The sequence below is a fragment of the Lachnellula hyalina genome, assembly GCF_007821495.1.
Source record: "Lachnellula hyalina strain CBS 185.66 chromosome Unknown contig00009, whole genome shotgun sequence".
NCBI lineage: Eukaryota > Fungi > Ascomycota > Leotiomycetes > Helotiales > Lachnaceae > Lachnellula > Lachnellula hyalina.
In genome coordinates, this window is record NW_022157123.1 from 283,517 (window position 1) to 301,406 (window position 17,890).

Sequence of the window (17,890 nt, forward strand, 5' to 3'; positions counted from 1 at the left end):
AGCAAAAGGCTCCAGTGGGAGAGGAAGGGCCACCCAAGCCCCTTTCACCTTGACGGATCGGTCATTCATGGGGAACAGCCTTCCAGTGTGTCTCAATATTGACAACATGTCGTAAGGATTAAATGGAGGTAGTAATTCGTTGCTGAGAGCTCCCCGCTCTACAACCAAAGGAAGGCTGAGTCCAATGATACCAACGCTAGCTGCGAACGCTATCGCTACCAGCAGATTGTCTTGCGAGATCTCTTGGACTGATGTTCTGAACTGACGAGAAGCTTCAATGTGGTATCGGCACGCCAACATAGAGTATTTCAGTGTATTGGGGGAACCAAGATAACACAAATGAATCGCTGATACTGCCAAGATGCTGTGTCGAATGAAAAGACATCTCCTTGCCAGCGTAGGCAAGGCGATGGGCCAAACTCTGCATTCTTCCGGGTCCTGGCCGAGGGCAAGAGTAAAGCACGCGTTCGACAGAAAGTGGTGCATGAGTTCCCTCTCCGGTTCTCCCAGAGTAGCCACGAAATCGAGGGAATCGGATAGAGGCGGCTGAAATTCCCAGTACTGCTCGAATTGGGCAGCGGCTGCAGCAGTGTCCGGAGATTTGGTCAATTGGACTCTCGTAGCCATGCTCTGGTAACTGCAAGCTTCCTTGCGTCTCCGACAGCTTGAACAAATAGGACCAACACATTCACACTATTTGCATCAAGTCAGATGGATTCTGTCCTTCCATGGGGGTCGGGGCTGAGCTTACCTTGACCCGGCGCGTCTGAGGATAAACAGAGATCAGCAACTGTTCATCCAGGGAGGTTACAGATTTGAAGGAGCAGGAAGTGCCTCATCAATTAGGAAAATTTGGATCCAAGAAATACGTTCTTAGAGTCTAGACAAACTCCATGTAAGAGACGAATTATCACACCTTGCATTGGCGGCATCCATTCCTCGTCTTTGCGTGATATGCCCGGAGACCGCTCATTGTTGTTATAGTAAGATGCAAATCCAGTGCCAGTGATGGGTGAAAATATTGAAAAAAGCCTTTCGATTCGAAGCCATTGTAGCAACAACGTCGCGGCTTGGTGTATCGCCCCGCGTCGCCTGGAGGAACTAACCCCTCAGCTACAGTACTGGTATGCCCCTATTTCTTCCTGGCGGCCTGGGCACTCTTTAGACAGGGATAATCATTGTATTTGTGGCTGTGTATCGTATCCCCGATTTCTGATATACTTCGTATTAGAATCCAAGAGCCTAAAGCTTCTCAATTAGGTTTAGTGTACGAGGTACAATTGCCGGGTTAAGCTTAGATTATAGTAAAATAGGCTTAGTCTATACTCACGTGACACCGTATAATACGCGTATTCAGACCTGTTTTGGGTTGTAACATTAAAACCTGATCGATTGAAGTTTTTAATAATACCTTAATAATACCTTAATCACACAATTATTCACGCTCTAGATCATCTCCTCTCCACAAACGCCGTCTTCCACCTCGTAACCTTCAACAAGTCCCCATCTAATATAATGGCGCCTCCTTCCTCGCAACCCCCTAGAAACCCGTTCACAACCGGCTACAACAAAGCCTCGCTGGATCGTTATGCTTACCGCACGGCAGATACCTGCTGCTCTTACCTCCTCCCCCATTTATCATCCTCCCTCCAAACTTCACCTTCCTAGACGTCGGATGCGGACCAGGCTCAATCACCACAGATCTCGCATCTCGCTTCCCACAAGCCAGATTCACCGGTGTTGAACCCGGCAAACTGTTTGTTGATAAAGCCACTACTTTGGCAGAAGAGAGAGGTGTCAGTACTAGAACTAATTTTGTCATTGGAGATGCGGAGAATTTAGAAGCGGGTTTGGAAAGGGAATTCGGGACTTTTGATGTCGTGCATTGCCATCAAGTTTTGAACCATGTTAATGACCCCGTCTTGGCGCTGAGAACAATGAAAGGGGCTGCGAAAAAGTAAGGGTGGGATTGTGGCGGCTAGAGAGGCTATAAGCAAGAACGGCGACTCTTTCTACCCACTGCTTCCGGGCTTTGAAAAATGGCAGAAGCTCACGAATTCTATGGCGGGTGTGCAGCAGGGTGGTTCTCTTCCTGGTTTTGGGTCTAAATTGTTGGAGGCGGCACTGAAGGCTGGATGGTCGAGAGATCAGATCAAGACGGGTGCTAGTAATTGGGTATACAGTGAGCCGGCTGAGAAGAAATTGTGGGTGGAAAGTATGGTGGGGATGTTGGAGAATCAGGATAGTGAGTGGTATAAGAAAGCTGTTGGGGTAGGGGCTACACAAGAAGAACTGCAAGAGATCGCAGAAGGATGGAAAGAGTGGGAGAGGAGGGATGAAAGTTGGAGTGCTTTTGTTAGTGCTGAGCTTGTCTGCCTACATTGCTAAGTGTATCGATTATTTTCCCCCACCCAACTCCAAAACAGCTTCTGCAATAGTGCCTAGCGCATCATATTCCTCCATCTTCCTCTTCATCGCCTCAATGTTATGCTTGAAACTCCCATCACCCAAAATCTTCACCACAGCATCTTCCAGAGCCTCCTCACTCGGCGTTCCAGTCTTCAAATTTATCCCAATTCCGGCCCAAGCAACGCGACAAGCATTCTCCGGCTTTTCCTCCGTGTTCCCAGCGACAACCATCGGTACTCCATTCGTGATAGCATGCTGTATCGCTCCATAGCCTCCATTCGTGACGAAGACATCACAGCAAGGAAGCAGCTCATCGAAGGGGATAAAATCCGCAACCCTTACATTCCCAAGAACAGAGATAGAAGGAGAAAGGGTGGCATTGCGAGCGCCCAGGGCAGCGACAACAAGAACATCGTCATGCTTCGCCAGAGCATTGATGGTTGGAAGGAGAAGCTGGGTAGGCGAGTTGGAGAACGTGCCTTGCGAAACGGCTACTACTTTCTTTCCCTTGCCATTTCCGCTTTCCTTCGCTGCTTCGTTCGCGATGAGCTCGTGCCAGAAGTCTGGGAATGACTGTGCGGGGTCGCGGGAACCATGGGGTAGGCCACCAGCGAAACGGACGGTAGATGGGAGGTCAGAACGGGGGTATTCGATCTCCGGGATGCACATCTGGATGTAGCGATCTGGCAAGACGACGGCTGCATCAGTGTGTAAATGATCTGTCGTCTTTGCTCCCGTCGAAGCTAAGAGAGAGAGGAAAATCGTGTGAAGCTCCTGGGAGTCATTACGGTTCTTCTGGTTGATAATAGCGTTTCTTTCGCGACCTGAGGGTGACGAATCTGGCGGGATGCAGGTGCCGAAAGGAGCAGTGTCGATGCTTGACAGTTGGAGAGGAAGCACGCTGATTGTGATATGGGCATCTGGCTTGATACCTGGCGCTCCCAATATACTAGGAATGATTCCGAGACAGCCATTCTCAACCATCAGGACGACCTTCCTTTCTGGCTCTCTTTCCTTCAAGTCTTTTAATGCAAGCTGAATGCTCTGGTATTGACTAGGCATAGCCCGTACAAAAATATGCTCAATATCATAAGCTGCTAGCTCTTCCCCAGCGAGGGCAACCCGACCCGGGAAACGCGTATTGACTGTAGCTTCTGAAATATCCGAATAGCCGGAATAAGGATGAAAACGTGCGCCGATTGCCTCGATAGGTTCTCGGAAATGTGAACCGGTAACGAATGTAATTTCAAAACCACGCTCGATGAGTCCTCGTGCAATAGCCCGCAAAGGCATGGTATGCCCGTAGATTGGCGTCGCGCCCATGAGAATCAGTGGTTTCTCCATGGCGCGCAAGGCCGGAAAAAGGGGGGTAAGCGAGAGTGAAAGAGGGAGAAGTTTGGTGTTAAGCGAGATCGATAAGACAAAGGGGTGTATCTAACTATATGCGGAAAGGGTGTAAGTGCTTCTGAGTAGGTCTGGGACAAAAGATACAGGAGAGGTTCAGAGATCTACTTTCCCCTACGTCCGAGAAAAAGTATGCGGAATGAAATCACGTGTATGTACCAAAAGTCGCCAAAAAGTTGCCTGTGCACGCCTTTTCATTCCGCACACTTTTTCTCGGACGTAGAGCTTCCTTACCAGATATTTGAAGGCGAGCGATCCCGACCGACACTTAAACGCGGCTTGAGACGGTCTGCGCACTCACAATTCATATATACGATCGTGGAAGCTCTAAGGGGTTGTAGCTCTTGGCGTATCAAAGAAAGCTAGGAGTGGGATATTCTTGAGGATCGATCCTGAGCGGATTTTCAAACGATCCGCATTAGGCTTTAGCGTTTATGCGTTTATCGCTTACCATTCGCTGTATCTGGTATTTTCCCCACAGCTCTATCCTGTCTTGTATACTTATATATTTGATATTTCATTTATATAATTTCACACTATAGATCTGCTCTTTTGTGTGATGTTATTGTAATTTGATTAATTGAAATCTGTAGGGTGATTATTGATTTATCAAATCTTCGCCTATGCGCTTAGACGAGATATATCATCCCGCGTATCAATTGACTTGTCTTTCATCCATACCTGCATTCTTAGACACTCCTTCCTACTCGAATAATTTTCTTATAAGTTCGAACGTGACTACCTCAATCTATTACAAATACAACTTACAGATTCCGACTTTACATTCACTACATGATTGTCTACAAACTGCGATATACAACAAAAATGTACCAACTATGCTTTTTATAAGTAAACTTCAGATTTCTAGGACTCTAAATAAGTTATATTGAATATTACTATGTTGACTGGAAAGTACGACATGCAACAAAACTCGTAAAAAGTCAAAAAGCAGGTCAATATTGAATATGTATTTGTAATTGGAAAAATACGACTTGCAACGAAAACTGAAATTTCCTAGTATGGTAAGTTTTCTATTATATTCAATGTGCCATTGAAATCTCGGAAATCCGACATGCAACAGAAGATTTTCTGACATAGACAGACTAGGCTAAATAGCATTGCCCAAAACCCTAGTCTTCATCTGATAATCAGAGCATTAAATAGACTTTGGTATTAATCGTAGTAGAGGACTAGCTTCTTATATGGAGATCTCATTTGTCATTAATCAATCATTTCCTATTTTTCAAACACTTATCAATATCCTCAGTTCCAAAACCTATATAACATAAAAGATACTAACTTCCTAGAGTAGGAATATGCATATGTGATGAGTGTGCAAATCTGAGAGGAATCCGGGGACAATTCTTATTCATTTCATTATGCCGCTTTTGATTAACTATAATTTGGCGCTCAATGGCGCGACCTCTGCCATGATCGTCTCCCGTGTCCTTCCCACGTCCTGCTCAACATAATTTTTATACAACTCTGCAATACTCCTCGTCACTGGCCCCGGCCCTTCCTCATCCCGCTCTCCAATCTTCCTCCCATCAACACTCACTACACATATATGACTCGGGAAGGTCCCAGTACAAAAGGCTTCATCAGCGCCGTACGTCTCCGTAAGCGTGAAGTCGCACTCACGTACCGGGATGCCATTCTCCCTACATATCGCCAGTGTTTTCTCTCGCGTAATTCCTTGCATCTGGTATGCTCTCGTCGGCGCCCATACTTCGCCACCAGGCCGCACGATGAAAAAGTTGGTGCTGTTGCAAGTCTTGACATGGCCATTTGGATCTAGCATCAGTGCTTCGTCGGCTCCCACGACATTAGCACCTATACAGGCTTGCACATCAGTTGCTTTGGAAATGTGGTTCCACATCTCATCTTTAACATCTGGTGTTCCGCGTCGGATGTGTGAAGTGATGAGACGAAGTCCACGTGATTTTGCTACGGGGTCTGCAACTTTGATCTCGGGTATGATCACAATCAAAGGGAGCCCGATATTGACAGATGGATTCTGGTACGGTGTTGACTTCAGGCCTCGACTGACCACGAGGCGGATGTGGATTCCATCGGAGTCTTGCATGCCGTTTGCGTCCACTGTGTCGTGAATGAGTTTCAGTAACGCGCCTCGAGAGAGACCAAGATTCATGTCCATGGCTTTTGCTGATTGGAATAGTCTATCGATGTGGGCTTTTGCGAATTGGACTCTACCACGACAGACACGAACACCTTCCCAGATCCCGTCGCCGATGAGGAAGTTTGAGTCAAAGACTGATACGACAGCTTCATTTCGAGGACGAAGTGAGAATTTCCCCGTCACGCCATCACGCATTCCAATCTAGGAGATTCAAGTTAGTCATTACTACAAAGTGAGTTGACAGATTCTCACTCACCAGAATAGACTCATTCTTCGTGTTTGGTACAACTTTATGCGTAGCCATCTTGGAGTTTTGCTGTAATCAAGATTCTATACCTCATAAACAAGGTCAAAACTCTATATGAGGACTTGAAAAGAGAGAGTCAGCTGAGAACCGGAGAGAACTCTATATATCATATCCTAGTAGTTACGCTTGTGTGCGGCCGGTCTAGCATCTTTCATGCCGAAGCTTGAGAGAATTCGTCAAAGTCGGCATCACTAAGCACAAAAGATGGGATATCCATGTTTGGGATGCCGAGCAGCTCCGTCGTCTTCAATATCTCCGTTCGGACTGGTCCGAGGCGCTCGCTCCCCTATAGCGCCGTCTGTTGGGGGTAGTACTTCGATACGGCAGTTATCGCGGACACTACTGAGGAGACCCACTAAAAAATATAAGTATCACGGACCAGTCCGTTGTAATCAACCAAAAGTTCCAACTCTTGTGGATCCTATCGTGGGTACGTAGGTATCGAGGTTCTTATGTTATAATTGAGAATATTGCGTGATAACAAAGACGCCACAAGTGTCCTGGAGTGGCTTCAATGTTGATTCTTTCAAGATGCATACAAAACGAGGGTGACCTCCCTGTTCACCCTCACGATTCTGTTCAGTCTTCAAGTATCAAATTTTCATTGGCTCAATTGCAAAAATGGCAGATAGGGCCTCGAAATCCTCCTTATCGGCGGATATCCCAGTGATCGCCGAAGATGCCCAGTCAGAAATGTTAACAGCAGCTCTCAATAACAGACTTCGGTGGAAAACGGATCTTGTAGTCCTCCCACTCATCGTCCTAACTTCAACTCTAGCTTTCTTGGACAAGGTAACATTGCCCTTTAATACAATCCCACCTCAGGAAGCCAGTCGACTAATGTCCTCCAGAATGGCATGGCCTACGCAGCAGTTTACGGCATGAAAAAAGATGCACATCTCGTCGGCCAAGAATATAGCTGGCTTGGTTCAATCTTCTACTTTGGCTACCTAGCCATGGAGTTCCCCATCCTCTGGCTCCTAACTAAAGTCCCCATTGGGAAATTCGTCGGCATCACTGTCTTCATCTGGGGCGGCATTCTATGTTGCATGGCTGCTTGTCATAGCTTTGCTGGCTTGGCTACTGTACGCTTTTTCCTTGGTGTGTTCGAGGCTGGTATTTTGCCCTCGTTGATGATTATGAACTCCATGTGGTATAGGCGCGAGGAGCAGCCATTGAGAACTGCATTGTGGTATAACACGCTTGCTGGGGTAAGACACGTGGTTCGGTACACATTTGACCTGGAAGTTAACTTTGTAAGATTTTCGGTGGTATATTGAGTTACGCTATCGGGAAGATGCACGCTCCGCTGGCAACATGGAAGGTATGATTATTTGCAAATCACCATGTCTGTCGGCAAGGGCCAACATTGACACCGTGCAGTATATCTTCCTTATATACGGCTCAGTAACCATGGGCGTCGGCATTCTTGTGTTCTTCGCCCTTCCAGATTCGCCCAGCAAAGCCTGGTTCTTCAATGCCGAAGAGAAAAAGGCGGCTGTGATTCGATTGGCCGAAAACCAGACTGGTGTGAATTCGCACAAGGTGCGTAGGCCTGCAAAAAGCCTGATATTTATAGACGTCTGACCTGCACCCACATTAGAACTGGAAGATGCCGCAAGTTCTCGAAGCTCTCAAGGATCCGAAGTACTGGTGTGTAGCACTATTCGTCATTGCTCAATCGATCACCAATGCTGGAATCACAAATGTGAGGCGAATATTCCCTCTTGACTGCATGGGGAATCGGGAACTAACACGATATCTCTAGTTCAACCCACTGATTATAAAGGGATACGGTTTCTCTGCTTCAAAGACGACTCTTATGGCCACTCCCCAGGCGGCCGTTGCGCTCGTGGCACAGATCTTTTGTACCACACTAACATTCTACATCCCCAACATTCGATGCATCCTGTGGGTGCTCTCCGCATTACCTGCGCTAGCTGGAGCCATTATGATTCACGGTATGCACCTTATTCCATCCGGTATTTTGAGGGTGACAAGTCGAGGAACACTGTAAGCTAACAGCAAAATAGTACTCAAGATCGCCTCTGCCCGAACGGCATCACTGGCCGGGGTGTACCTGATGGGATTCTACAACGTCTCTTGGGTTCTAATGCTAAGTCTCCAGTCATCCAATACCGCCGGGATGACCAAGAAGAGCTTTGTTTCCGTCTCGATTGCAATCTTCTACGGTAGAGCATTCCATTCCCAGCTTTCCTACTTCCGAAGACATGTGAACCAGAGCTGACGTTTCGTGAATGCAATGCAGCAGTCGGTAACATTGTTGGGCCGCAGTTCTTCCTGACTTCCCAGTCTCCAAAATACAGTCTCGGCATCGGGGCTATGCTGTGCTGTTTCGCTATCATGGCTGCTACGGGTATATTGTATGGTGTGCTGGTGTTTGCGGAGAACAGGAGGCGAGATAGGGTATTTGGGATCCCGGAGAGGGATCGCGTTGCGGTTGGTTTGGCTATTGAGGATTCGGACCAGACGGATGGACAAAACAAGGAGTTTAGATATGTATATTGAATGAGGACAAGTCTTTAAAGTATAGAATATAGATACCGTAATCTTGTTCTGTTCATGTTGGTCTCCTTGCAGAGAGAATGTCCTTGTAAGATATCTTTATATTTATAATAAGTCTTGTGGCACGTAAGCCTCGACATTAAAGTCCAGGTCAAATATAGTATTGTTATTCGGGAAGACTTCATCGAAGAAGCCTCCCATCCAGTCGATATCGGAGCTTCCCAACGGTATCTGATCAAGCGACTGCATAGCTTCCATCCTCCGCTCCCTACACTTCCTGACCGTCGCATCTTGAACAACCCTGAAGAAATGCACAAACTTCATCTTACCGGTATGCTCGCCCTTTGTGAGCAAAAGGATAGATCCACACGTGCTCGCGAGATGTTCGATTACCTGCTCTTCGACAGCATCGATCCGCCTATAATTTGATTTCGTGTAAGCAGAGATGGTGGGAGGAGAAGGAGAAGGAGAAGGAGAAGGAGAAGGAGAAGGAGAGGTGCGCACCATGCACAATACAACCATGCCAAGCCTGTCAGCAACACGTCATGAAAGGTATTCCACAGCACCGTAAGCTGTTTCCTCTCTGCCAGAGCTGCCCACGATTCAAGCGCTTCCCGCGAGGCCTCAGCACACGCTGCAACAGATTCAGTCGCGGGATTGGGAAACGACGGAGAAGGCCTATTGAGTAGTAACACCGCCATGCACAGTTCGACTTTCAGCTCCAGCGCTTCTCGTGATTCCGCAACTGTGTTTATAGCCAGTGCGGAATGCCAATTCGCGAGACGGTGACGCAGGCTGTCTGCTACTTGGATTGTCTCGGTGACGCTGGGAGTAACCTTCGTTCGAGGTCGAGCAATGTAAACAGATTCTAGGATATCACCGCAGATGCTCCGGAGACGGAAATGGTGGATTGCTGGGAGAAAGCTTTTCTGTGCCACGGTTGGTGAGAGGGCGGATTCGGCAGGCGTCAGAGTATCGTTCTCGGTTGTTTGGGGAAAGGGGGCATCGATGGCGTGGTTTCGTATTGACAAAACACGGCCAGTAGCAACAGCTATATTCCTTGAAGTATTAGCCTACAGTACGTACCTTAGTCCTTGTACTCACCTCTCCAAAGCGTATACACACCACCAGACTCTGTTTCTCATCTCTCTTTCGGCGTGTCCGAAATCCCAACTTGGATTGTTTCTATGGCAGCCTAGCTCGATGGCCATACTCATCGCGAAACGACTGATTTGCCATAGACTCGCATTATCTGAAGGCTGCGACGACCGTGTCATCCAGATGGTGAGAAGCAGTAACGCCTGTAGACTTTGCAAATTGGTGCCTAGAATGGCTTGATCTAGGAACCTGATCGCAGCAGCGAAGTATTCCTGTGCCGTGAAAATATCAGGAATTCCATGGTCTTTTGTACAACTTTGCGACTCCATGACTCCGATGGACATCACCATGAAAACAACGTATCTTTGAAAAGAGCTGCATGTCCTTGGCGAAGAATAGATGTCTTGAAACCACTGTCGAAGACTGGGTAGATGGATCATCGGCCACCAATGATGCGTCCGGGAAATGTAAACGGTCATCAGATATTGACTAACTCGCTTTGCGGGTAAGGAGGCTTGTGCAACGACAGAGGCCAGCGGGTCTTCTTGGAGCCCCATTAATATCGATGCTTGAAATCCGACCAGATTGAGGTCCAATTGCTTGAAGAATATTCTTGCAAAACTCCCGCCAGCAGCACTGCCGACTTGGGCGTCATATCAGCATCGTATATGCGAACGGACGGCTTGACTCACCATATTTCTGGGCCATGTTATTCACGTTTCCTGAAGACAAATTGCCCACTTCTTCGGCAACCGAGTCCTCTCTTCCTGTATCATATACATTCGTATTATGTGGTAGGTTAGCGGAATAGACCTCGGTACTATTCAGAGGTGCTCGGATTTCGTTGTCGTCCCCATCCTGGGAGATAGGCTTCACCTGGGAGAGACGTCTCTCCAAGTCTAGTACTTGATTTTGCAGCTCGCAAACGGTATTGTAAGAGTAAGTCACATGGCTAGTGATGTTACATTCTGAGTTGTTCTTCGAGCATGGTGTGCATGATGGGACTCGTCCGTCACACTAGGCTAGAGTTCAGAAGAAAATAAATGGTTCTGGGAAATTTTGTTACCTTAACCTTGCGGGTGTGACATCTTGAGCAGGCGCGATATGATGCAGGATGGGAAAGGTGGTTCATATTTATATAGTGTTCTTTGGATTATGGAAAGAGGTGCAGCGAAAGAGTGGGGGCATCATAATTTTACCCCCTACGGTATTAGCGCCCAGCTACTCTACTCCGTACACAATAGTAGACTGGTATCCAAACGTGATTCCTACTTATAACAAGGACCCTCTTAAATCTAAAACACTCAAATCCAAAACTAAGCTTTGAATGTACAGTCACATCAGTTCCCGGCGTCCAATTCCAATTATCACACAATTTCAACCCCCTCCCCACTCAAACCCCCAACATACCTACTCAACCTACCTACAATTTCACCTTGCCCAAATAAAGCGTCTTCACATTACCAAAGCCCTTCAACCCCTCAATTTTCAACTCAACCCCCATCCCACCCACCTTCAGGCCGCCAAACGGTACGCGCGGATCAATCTCGAAATGCGTATTCACCCAGAAGGACCCGGCTTCTAGCTGCTGCGCGATATCGTTCGCGACGGCTAGGGACTTCCACTCTCAAACATACATTCTCAAAGAGAGAGCAACCAACTCACGATGTTACTGCTGTCCTTGCCAGAAACAGTACATGCAATCCTGCCTACGATAGCGATACAGACGAGGAAATGAAGCTTGATCCCAAATCCACAACCCAACCGAATAAAGACACAAGAGCAATTATCAGACGAGAGGGACGACAGTCATTACTTACTGCTGTGGAATATACCAAGGCTTTGAAGTGCAGAGAAATGCATGCAGAGATGGACTAAACCTTGGAGTTCATATTATTGCTACACGAAACTGGGTGGGAGAGCTTTGTTTGTTATATGAGGTATCCTTGGATCCACCCAAGCAGCCAGCGACTTCTCTAAACCTCACGGAGGCTCAAGTAAAGAAACAAATAATGAGGTTAATCGAACGAACTCGTTACGCTGTTGTCATGTTCCTTTTGGCACCCTGCAAGATCGTCAAATGATCTGATGTTTGTCCGGTGTATTAGGAGTATAAGAAATTGACAAGAAACCGGAATGAAAAGGTAATTGTGCTCACTTGAGGAAGAATATCCCCGTATCACCGCTACGCTAGTCCATATATACGTAATTTCACGGCGGGCAGTGTTTTCATAAAGGACTTTGTATTCGTTATAAGTCTAATGCGTGTCTACCAACGTTCCAATTTGTTGGTTCATCGTCGCATCTTTTATCCCCTGGGAACGGATTTTCGTGGTATTTATTCTTCGTACACAAAACATAAAGGCCATTAATACCCCCGTAAACCCTCGATACCTGGTCCTCTTGGATCGTGCGATTTAAAGGAAGTAGTCAGGCGTGCGTCGTGAGACCATTGGTTCGCCTGCGCGTGGGCATGGGTCGAATTGTAGGAATGTGTATTTCAGATGTTCGTCGATTTCCATGATGGCTGCTTGATTACCGCACCTGTAGCAGTAATTTGGGGCTGGGTAGGATTAGCTTAGTTCTTGGTTTCAGGGTCTTCGAGAAGGTAAACATACCAGAGAATATGGTCACTACGTTTCTATCTTGAGACCAATTATAACCCTCCATAACCAATTGATGAGCTCTTGCAACCAGAGTCAAGCCATTATTGTGGTTGAAGGCCTCGGAAATGTCCTGGCCAAACGTATACCCAGCTCCTCTCGGCGATATTCCCCACCCGCATCTATCATCTGGATCCGACCACAGGAGATCGCACATAGGACCCTCGTGTGGTACCTCTTGTATGCGGTCGAGGGCTCTGATATTATCGAGTGTATCAATGCTGGGAGAGAGACCTCCGTGGAGGCAGAAGATCTGGTTATCAATCAGGGCTGTGAGGGGAAGGTAGTCGAAGAGGTCGGTGAAGTATTTCCAGACATTCGCGTTGCCGTACTTTCGGAGGCACTCGTCGTAGAAGCCATAGACTTGGGTAATTTGGCGGGATTCGTGATTACCACGGAGGATTGTAATGCGCTGGGGATATCTGATCTTGAGGGCCACGAGGAGGGTGACGGTTTCGACGGAGTAGTATCCTCGATCAACATAGTCGCCTGTGCTCAACAATCAGCTTTTATCTTCGTGGCGCTCAAAGAGCTTCTTACCCATGAAGAGATAATTGGTATCTGGATTTGGGCCACCAATTCTGAATAGCTCCATCAGATCATGGAATTGACCGTGAATATCTCCGCAAACCGTTACAGGGCATTTCTAGATACAAGGTCAGTTGTTGAGATGGCCCCACGGCATTCGAGATACTTACCACCGGCTGTACATTCGACTCATCCTGCAGAACCTCCCGTGCCTGGACGCGCGCTGTTAGATACCATACAATATTGACTGAGCCTGATCATCATTGTCCCAAAGGATCACGTACTTTCTCGCACAATCGCTGAACATCCACTTCTGCCAACTGTTTGCACTGCATAAGAGTCTCAATCCACCCGTCAAGTGTAGGAATGGAGGCAGGTTCTGATGCGGGCGAGAGTCTTGTAGGTTCAGGGGTGCGCCCAACATCCTCCATATTGGTGTCCATGTTCTACCTCACTTGTTGTGATGCGTTGCTGTGGTGGGGAGGGGAGCTCGAGATGACGACAAGGGCACGGAATCCAGGGTGGTCGGGCGAAGATGTCCCAGAGATTTGTAGACCTTTAAATCAAGTATGGCTGTACGGCGTCAACTTGATATTGATATTCGTGGACGCTGGTTGCAGGACGTTTTATTATGGGTATCACAAAGAGTATGGTGAGGTAGGGAGGGTAGGTACGATGGAGTAAATATGGGGGTTGATGGCTAAGGACACTCAATTTCAATATGAAGTCTCGCTTAGGTTTAGCGTAAAGTCTTTGCGGCTGAGAAACGTCACGTTTTCGTGTTCGAGGACAATGCGAATGTGTTCTATACAGTATTAAGAGAAACCTTCTCCGATGTGATGATCAGGCTAGGTACATGTAATTGGTTAATTTCATTGGTGGATATGATACGAATAGAAAGACAGGAGGGAATCTCGAAACAGGAGAATCTTCTATTCTTCTATTCGATATCGAACATTGCGGATGCCTGCATTCCCTTGAACATCACATAAATCCTAGCCCTACTGGTCCATCCTGAGCCTGCTGCCCTGCAGTACCATTATCTTGCCCGATCAGGCTCTTAAAGTCTAGACCCACCTCTGCCAGCATTCTCGAATGCTCCTTTGCCTGATCCATACATCCCATCCAAACCTGTCCTCCACGTTCAGTACTACTCAGTTGACGTGCAAGTATCGTATTGAATGCATCCACCTGCTCCTTTGCCCATTTGACACATGCACTCATCAACATGGGTGGAAAGCATGCTTGGAATGTCGAAACCGTGTTCCTTATAATCGTAAAGTACACGAATGAAAGTTCCCAGATGTATTGCGTGAGATCACCTTCAAAAATACATTGTCTATGACGGATTAGTAGACTTCACTGTAAACTTTAAATTCGACATACCTGGATCGCTTGCGGATAGTATTGCCTCGAGCCTCAAGATACGCTTCTCTCGCACGATCTTCAAATCCTAATTTCGCCAACCAACCAACGTTGCGCTTAGTCTTTTTCAGCTCATTGTGGGTATCAACAAGCTCGCGAGTAATAAGTCCGGCAAGCTTCGACGCTCTTTCGTCAGCCTTGAAGGTAATGAAGTCTTGCGCTACCACGTTGCTTTTCAGGCTCTTGGCCAAATTATTGAGCTTCTCGACCTCCTGTACGGCTGATTCGAAGCGCTGGAGAGCGATATTAATATCAAGCTCATCGACTTGACTCTCAACCCAGCGCAGATTCTGCTGTTTACCATCGACCTCGATGAGCATGTCTTTAATATCAGATAGAGTTTCCAGCAGCTCGGTTTTCTTTAGGAGACCAGGGTCTCGTGACGCAAAGTAGTTGATCGTTTCTTTGGCCTTATTGCTCGACTCCATCTCTGATCTAAGCCCCTTCCGTAGCCCTTCGACAGCCTTCCTGAAATTCATCATCAAGGACGTCTTATCATTATCATCAGGCTTTTCAGTTCGGTAAGTAAATGATTCTTGACCGACGCCCCTGACCATGATTGCATCAGCAACCTTATTTCTCCCAGTTGCGGATTCGCTTGTTCCAGCAAGGTCCACCATCTCGATGTCCAGCAATGGCCAGCAGCGATCCGCAACGAGCTTGGAGGGTGCATTTCGTTGATCTGCATTGTTTCCTTCGATTCTTCTCTTCTTTCTCGAAGCGACAAGGAGATGGTCATTCAAAAGAATGATTTGCATTGCACGCCGAGATTTCCAGGTTGCGTTGTCCAACTCGATCCAAAGACCAGCATTCTGAACGACGTGACGGCCTGGAAGAGCAGGCAGAAATTTCTGGGAACCTTCGACAGTTTTCCATAGTGCCTGAAGCTGTGAATTCCACATTGCAGTACGGTCGGCTACCGAACTCCTTTTATCCCTCTTGCTCAGAGTTGAGGGAAATCCACCATCGAAATCGTTCGAAGGTGTAGCCCCTTGTGAAGATGCGTTTCGTAGTGCCGTAGTATTGGTCTTGAGGTCCGACATTAGATTTCGTAGAGTTCGCATCTCTCCCTTTAGCTTCTCGGCCTCTTTACTGATCTTGATAAACTGTGTCCTATTCTGATAGACATTCTGCTGGAGATCGGTCGAGGCTCGATTCTTTACCCGCTTTAATGCTTGCTGGTATTCATCAATCTCTTGTTCCGAGGCATCACTTAGAAGACCAGCTATGTACTGCTCCGGTCGTAAACTCGGATCTCTCAATGCCTTGATATCCACAGCTAGTCCAGGACCCTTGGCTGGTGAAGGTCCACGTCTACGATCTTTCGAAGGGCCAGATTGGCCCGGTAAGGTCGGGATATTCGGTACGGGAGGAGCAGTAGCATCGTAATCGGCAGGGAGATTGTTGAAACGAGTAGAGTATCTTCGTTTGACGAGATCAGAAGTCTAGCTATTCGTCAGAAACGCATTTGCTGTAACATTAAATTTGGTCTTTCATTCGTACCTTTCCCCCTGCGACTGGCGGCCGCGAGGGCGGGGGAGCTTCGAAAGACGACTTCCCTCCAATGCTTCGTGGAGCACTGAGGGGAGCAGGACCAGCAGGACCAGCTCCAGGCTGGATGGGACCTGATATTTGTTTGGGAGCGCTGATTTGGGGACGTTGTTTATTGCCTCTCTTGGTCTTGGTCCTCAGGGAGATTCCCTTTGATTCTGACATCCTTGAGGACAAGTCTTGAAAAATGAGGTAATTGTCTCTGTTTCCCTAACTTAACTCATTCAGACGCGCGGGCCGTTATGCATCATTGAGCCTTAGCCCAAGGATCAAAGGTGAGGAGGTTGCGCATGTGCCTAATCCAGACTACCGTACAGTGCTAAGCCACTTCGGCCACCGCGACCCGTCACAATTTCCAAGGCTGGGCCGGTTTTAATTTTTGAAGCTTTGAGAGCTCTACAGGACAATACAATACACACCCACTTCTCAACCTTCTCCATCAACAGCCCTTATTCTCCTCATCAACAGCTTTCGCCATGGTTCAAACTTCAACAATAGTCGCTACTACGGTTGGTTCAGTAGCTGCCGGTTTAGTTGCATAGTACGTATTCCACGAAAGCTCGTCGTGCTGCTTTCTCAAGGCCTTGCGACTTGACATCTGTTGTTCAGTTCTTTTTTGAAATAAAGCATTGCTAACTTCTGCTAAAGCGCAGTATACTTTGACCACGCCGGCGTACAGACCCGAATTTCAGAAAGCAATTGAAGAAAGAGTCCAAAAAACTAGCTCGGGCCGCGAAGGAAGAGGCAGCGGCTCATACAGTCAGGCAAAGAGCTGTTATCAGGACAGCGGTTGAAGAGGCAAAGGACGAAGGCTTTCCTACAGACGTTGAGGAGAGAGAGGCATATTTCATGCAAGAGGTTGCAAGTGGCGAGGGTTTGAGTGGAGACGGTAGGAGATCCAGCGCTCTATTCAGCAGAGTGTTCACTAATTAAATATAGGGAGCAACAACATTGAGGCTGCTCTATGCTTCTACAAGGCCCTGAAGGTATACCCGCAACCAAAAGACTTGATCTCCATTTACGACAAGACGGTTCCCCGAGCCGTGCTGGATATCCTGGCCGAGATGATCGCAGCTGATGCCGAGTTGGACGTGGGGCCATTCAGTGCAACACCAGCAGGAAGTGATAGTGGCTCTAGTGGAATACCTGGCGTTGGACTGGATTGAATGGATTAAAGCGTTTTCGGCGTGCAATGGAATTCCCCTCTCTACGAACTTTTCCAGCGGACACGATTTATTGCCGGTCACAGCAATTAGCGTATACGCTCGGTTCTTCTTTGTGTCTGTACAACTGTAAATATTTTGAGGGTATGAATAATATACCGCCAGAAGCGAGACGGGGTGCGAAATGTAATGATATTGAGTCCATGCCGCAGTTGCACTGCTGGGTTATTTGTTAGAAGTTCCTATCGCTTGTGTTGAATCTGACTTAGACTTGAACGTGGCAAGAGATATATCTGCAACAGCTTATACGTATCTGGGTATCAGCAACCGTTCCTGGACTTCTAAGCCTTGCGAAGAAACATCAAAAGCCATGTGAAAGAGCGCGAATCAGGTGATCAGAAGCTCAGATATTCTTTGAACTTGTTTCATAATATGTAGTATAGTACAGTATTTCGTACAGCAATGTCTAGGAGATGATGTTTGTCCGATCAAAATCCTTTGAAAAGAATTCGTGAGACTGTATCAAAGTCAATATTTGGAGTCGATCTCGGCCTCAGGAATGGAACCCCTTTTCTGTAACTTTAACCCTACCCGGGCTCGGTAAGTCCATGCAGGGGCATCATTCGCGTCGTCTCGCGACAGCAAGATAATTACTTGTACATACAAAATCAACAGA

The 17,890-nt window shown here is 47.3% G+C and overlaps 6 protein-coding genes across 6 annotated transcripts; 3 read left to right on the forward strand and 3 right to left on the reverse strand.

Moving 5' to 3' along the window:
• Positions 1-1,515: 1,515 nt before the first annotated feature.
• On the forward strand, positions 1,516-2,388 carry LHYA1_G000729 (uncharacterized protein; the record flags this gene model as incomplete). The annotated part of the gene is made up of 3 exons (XM_031145720.1): positions 1,516-1,550; positions 1,607-1,880; positions 1,945-2,388. The coding sequence occupies 3 exons, from the start codon at positions 1,516-1,518 to the stop codon at positions 2,386-2,388; spliced, it is 753 nt and encodes a 250-aa protein (XP_031008994.1).
• A 9-nt stretch (positions 2,389-2,397) lies between these two features.
• On the reverse strand, positions 2,398-3,753 carry ugtB1 (UDP-glucosyltransferase B1; the record flags this gene model as incomplete). The annotated part of the gene is made up of 1 exon (XM_031145721.1): positions 2,398-3,753. One exon carries the CDS (start codon positions 3,751-3,753, stop codon positions 2,398-2,400), a length of 1,356 nt encoding a protein of 451 aa, XP_031009037.1.
• A 1,456-nt stretch (positions 3,754-5,209) lies between these two features.
• Positions 5,210-6,257, reverse strand: ilvE (putative branched-chain-amino-acid aminotransferase; the record flags this gene model as incomplete). The annotated part of the gene is made up of 2 exons (XM_031145722.1): positions 5,210-6,154; positions 6,210-6,257. The coding sequence occupies 2 exons, from the start codon at positions 6,255-6,257 to the stop codon at positions 5,210-5,212; spliced, it is 993 nt and encodes a 330-aa protein (XP_031009038.1).
• Positions 6,258-6,881: 624 nt separating this feature from the next.
• On the forward strand, positions 6,882-8,789 carry LHYA1_G000732 (putative transporter; the record flags this gene model as incomplete). Its single annotated transcript, XM_031145723.1, has 8 exons — positions 6,882-7,052; positions 7,112-7,471; positions 7,522-7,584; positions 7,644-7,805; positions 7,864-7,968; positions 8,029-8,221; positions 8,294-8,452; positions 8,530-8,789. The coding sequence occupies 8 exons, from the start codon at positions 6,882-6,884 to the stop codon at positions 8,787-8,789; spliced, it is 1,473 nt and encodes a 490-aa protein (XP_031009035.1).
• Positions 8,790-12,301: 3,512 nt separating this feature from the next.
• On the reverse strand, positions 12,302-13,521 carry PP2A-2 (Serine/threonine-protein phosphatase PP2A-2 catalytic subunit; the record flags this gene model as incomplete). The annotated part of the gene is made up of 5 exons (XM_031145724.1): positions 12,302-12,447; positions 12,503-13,036; positions 13,088-13,193; positions 13,246-13,287; positions 13,360-13,521. Coding segments are annotated over 5 exons (990 nt in total), but the record flags the coding sequence as incomplete, so codon positions are not given.
• Positions 13,522-16,527: 3,006 nt separating this feature from the next.
• tom20 (Mitochondrial import receptor subunit) lies at positions 16,528-17,217 on the forward strand (the record flags this gene model as incomplete). The annotated part of the gene is made up of 3 exons (XM_031145725.1): positions 16,528-16,579; positions 16,731-16,940; positions 16,991-17,217. The coding sequence occupies 3 exons, from the start codon at positions 16,528-16,530 to the stop codon at positions 17,215-17,217; spliced, it is 489 nt and encodes a 162-aa protein (XP_031009041.1).
• Between the last annotated feature and the right edge of the window lie 673 nt (positions 17,218-17,890).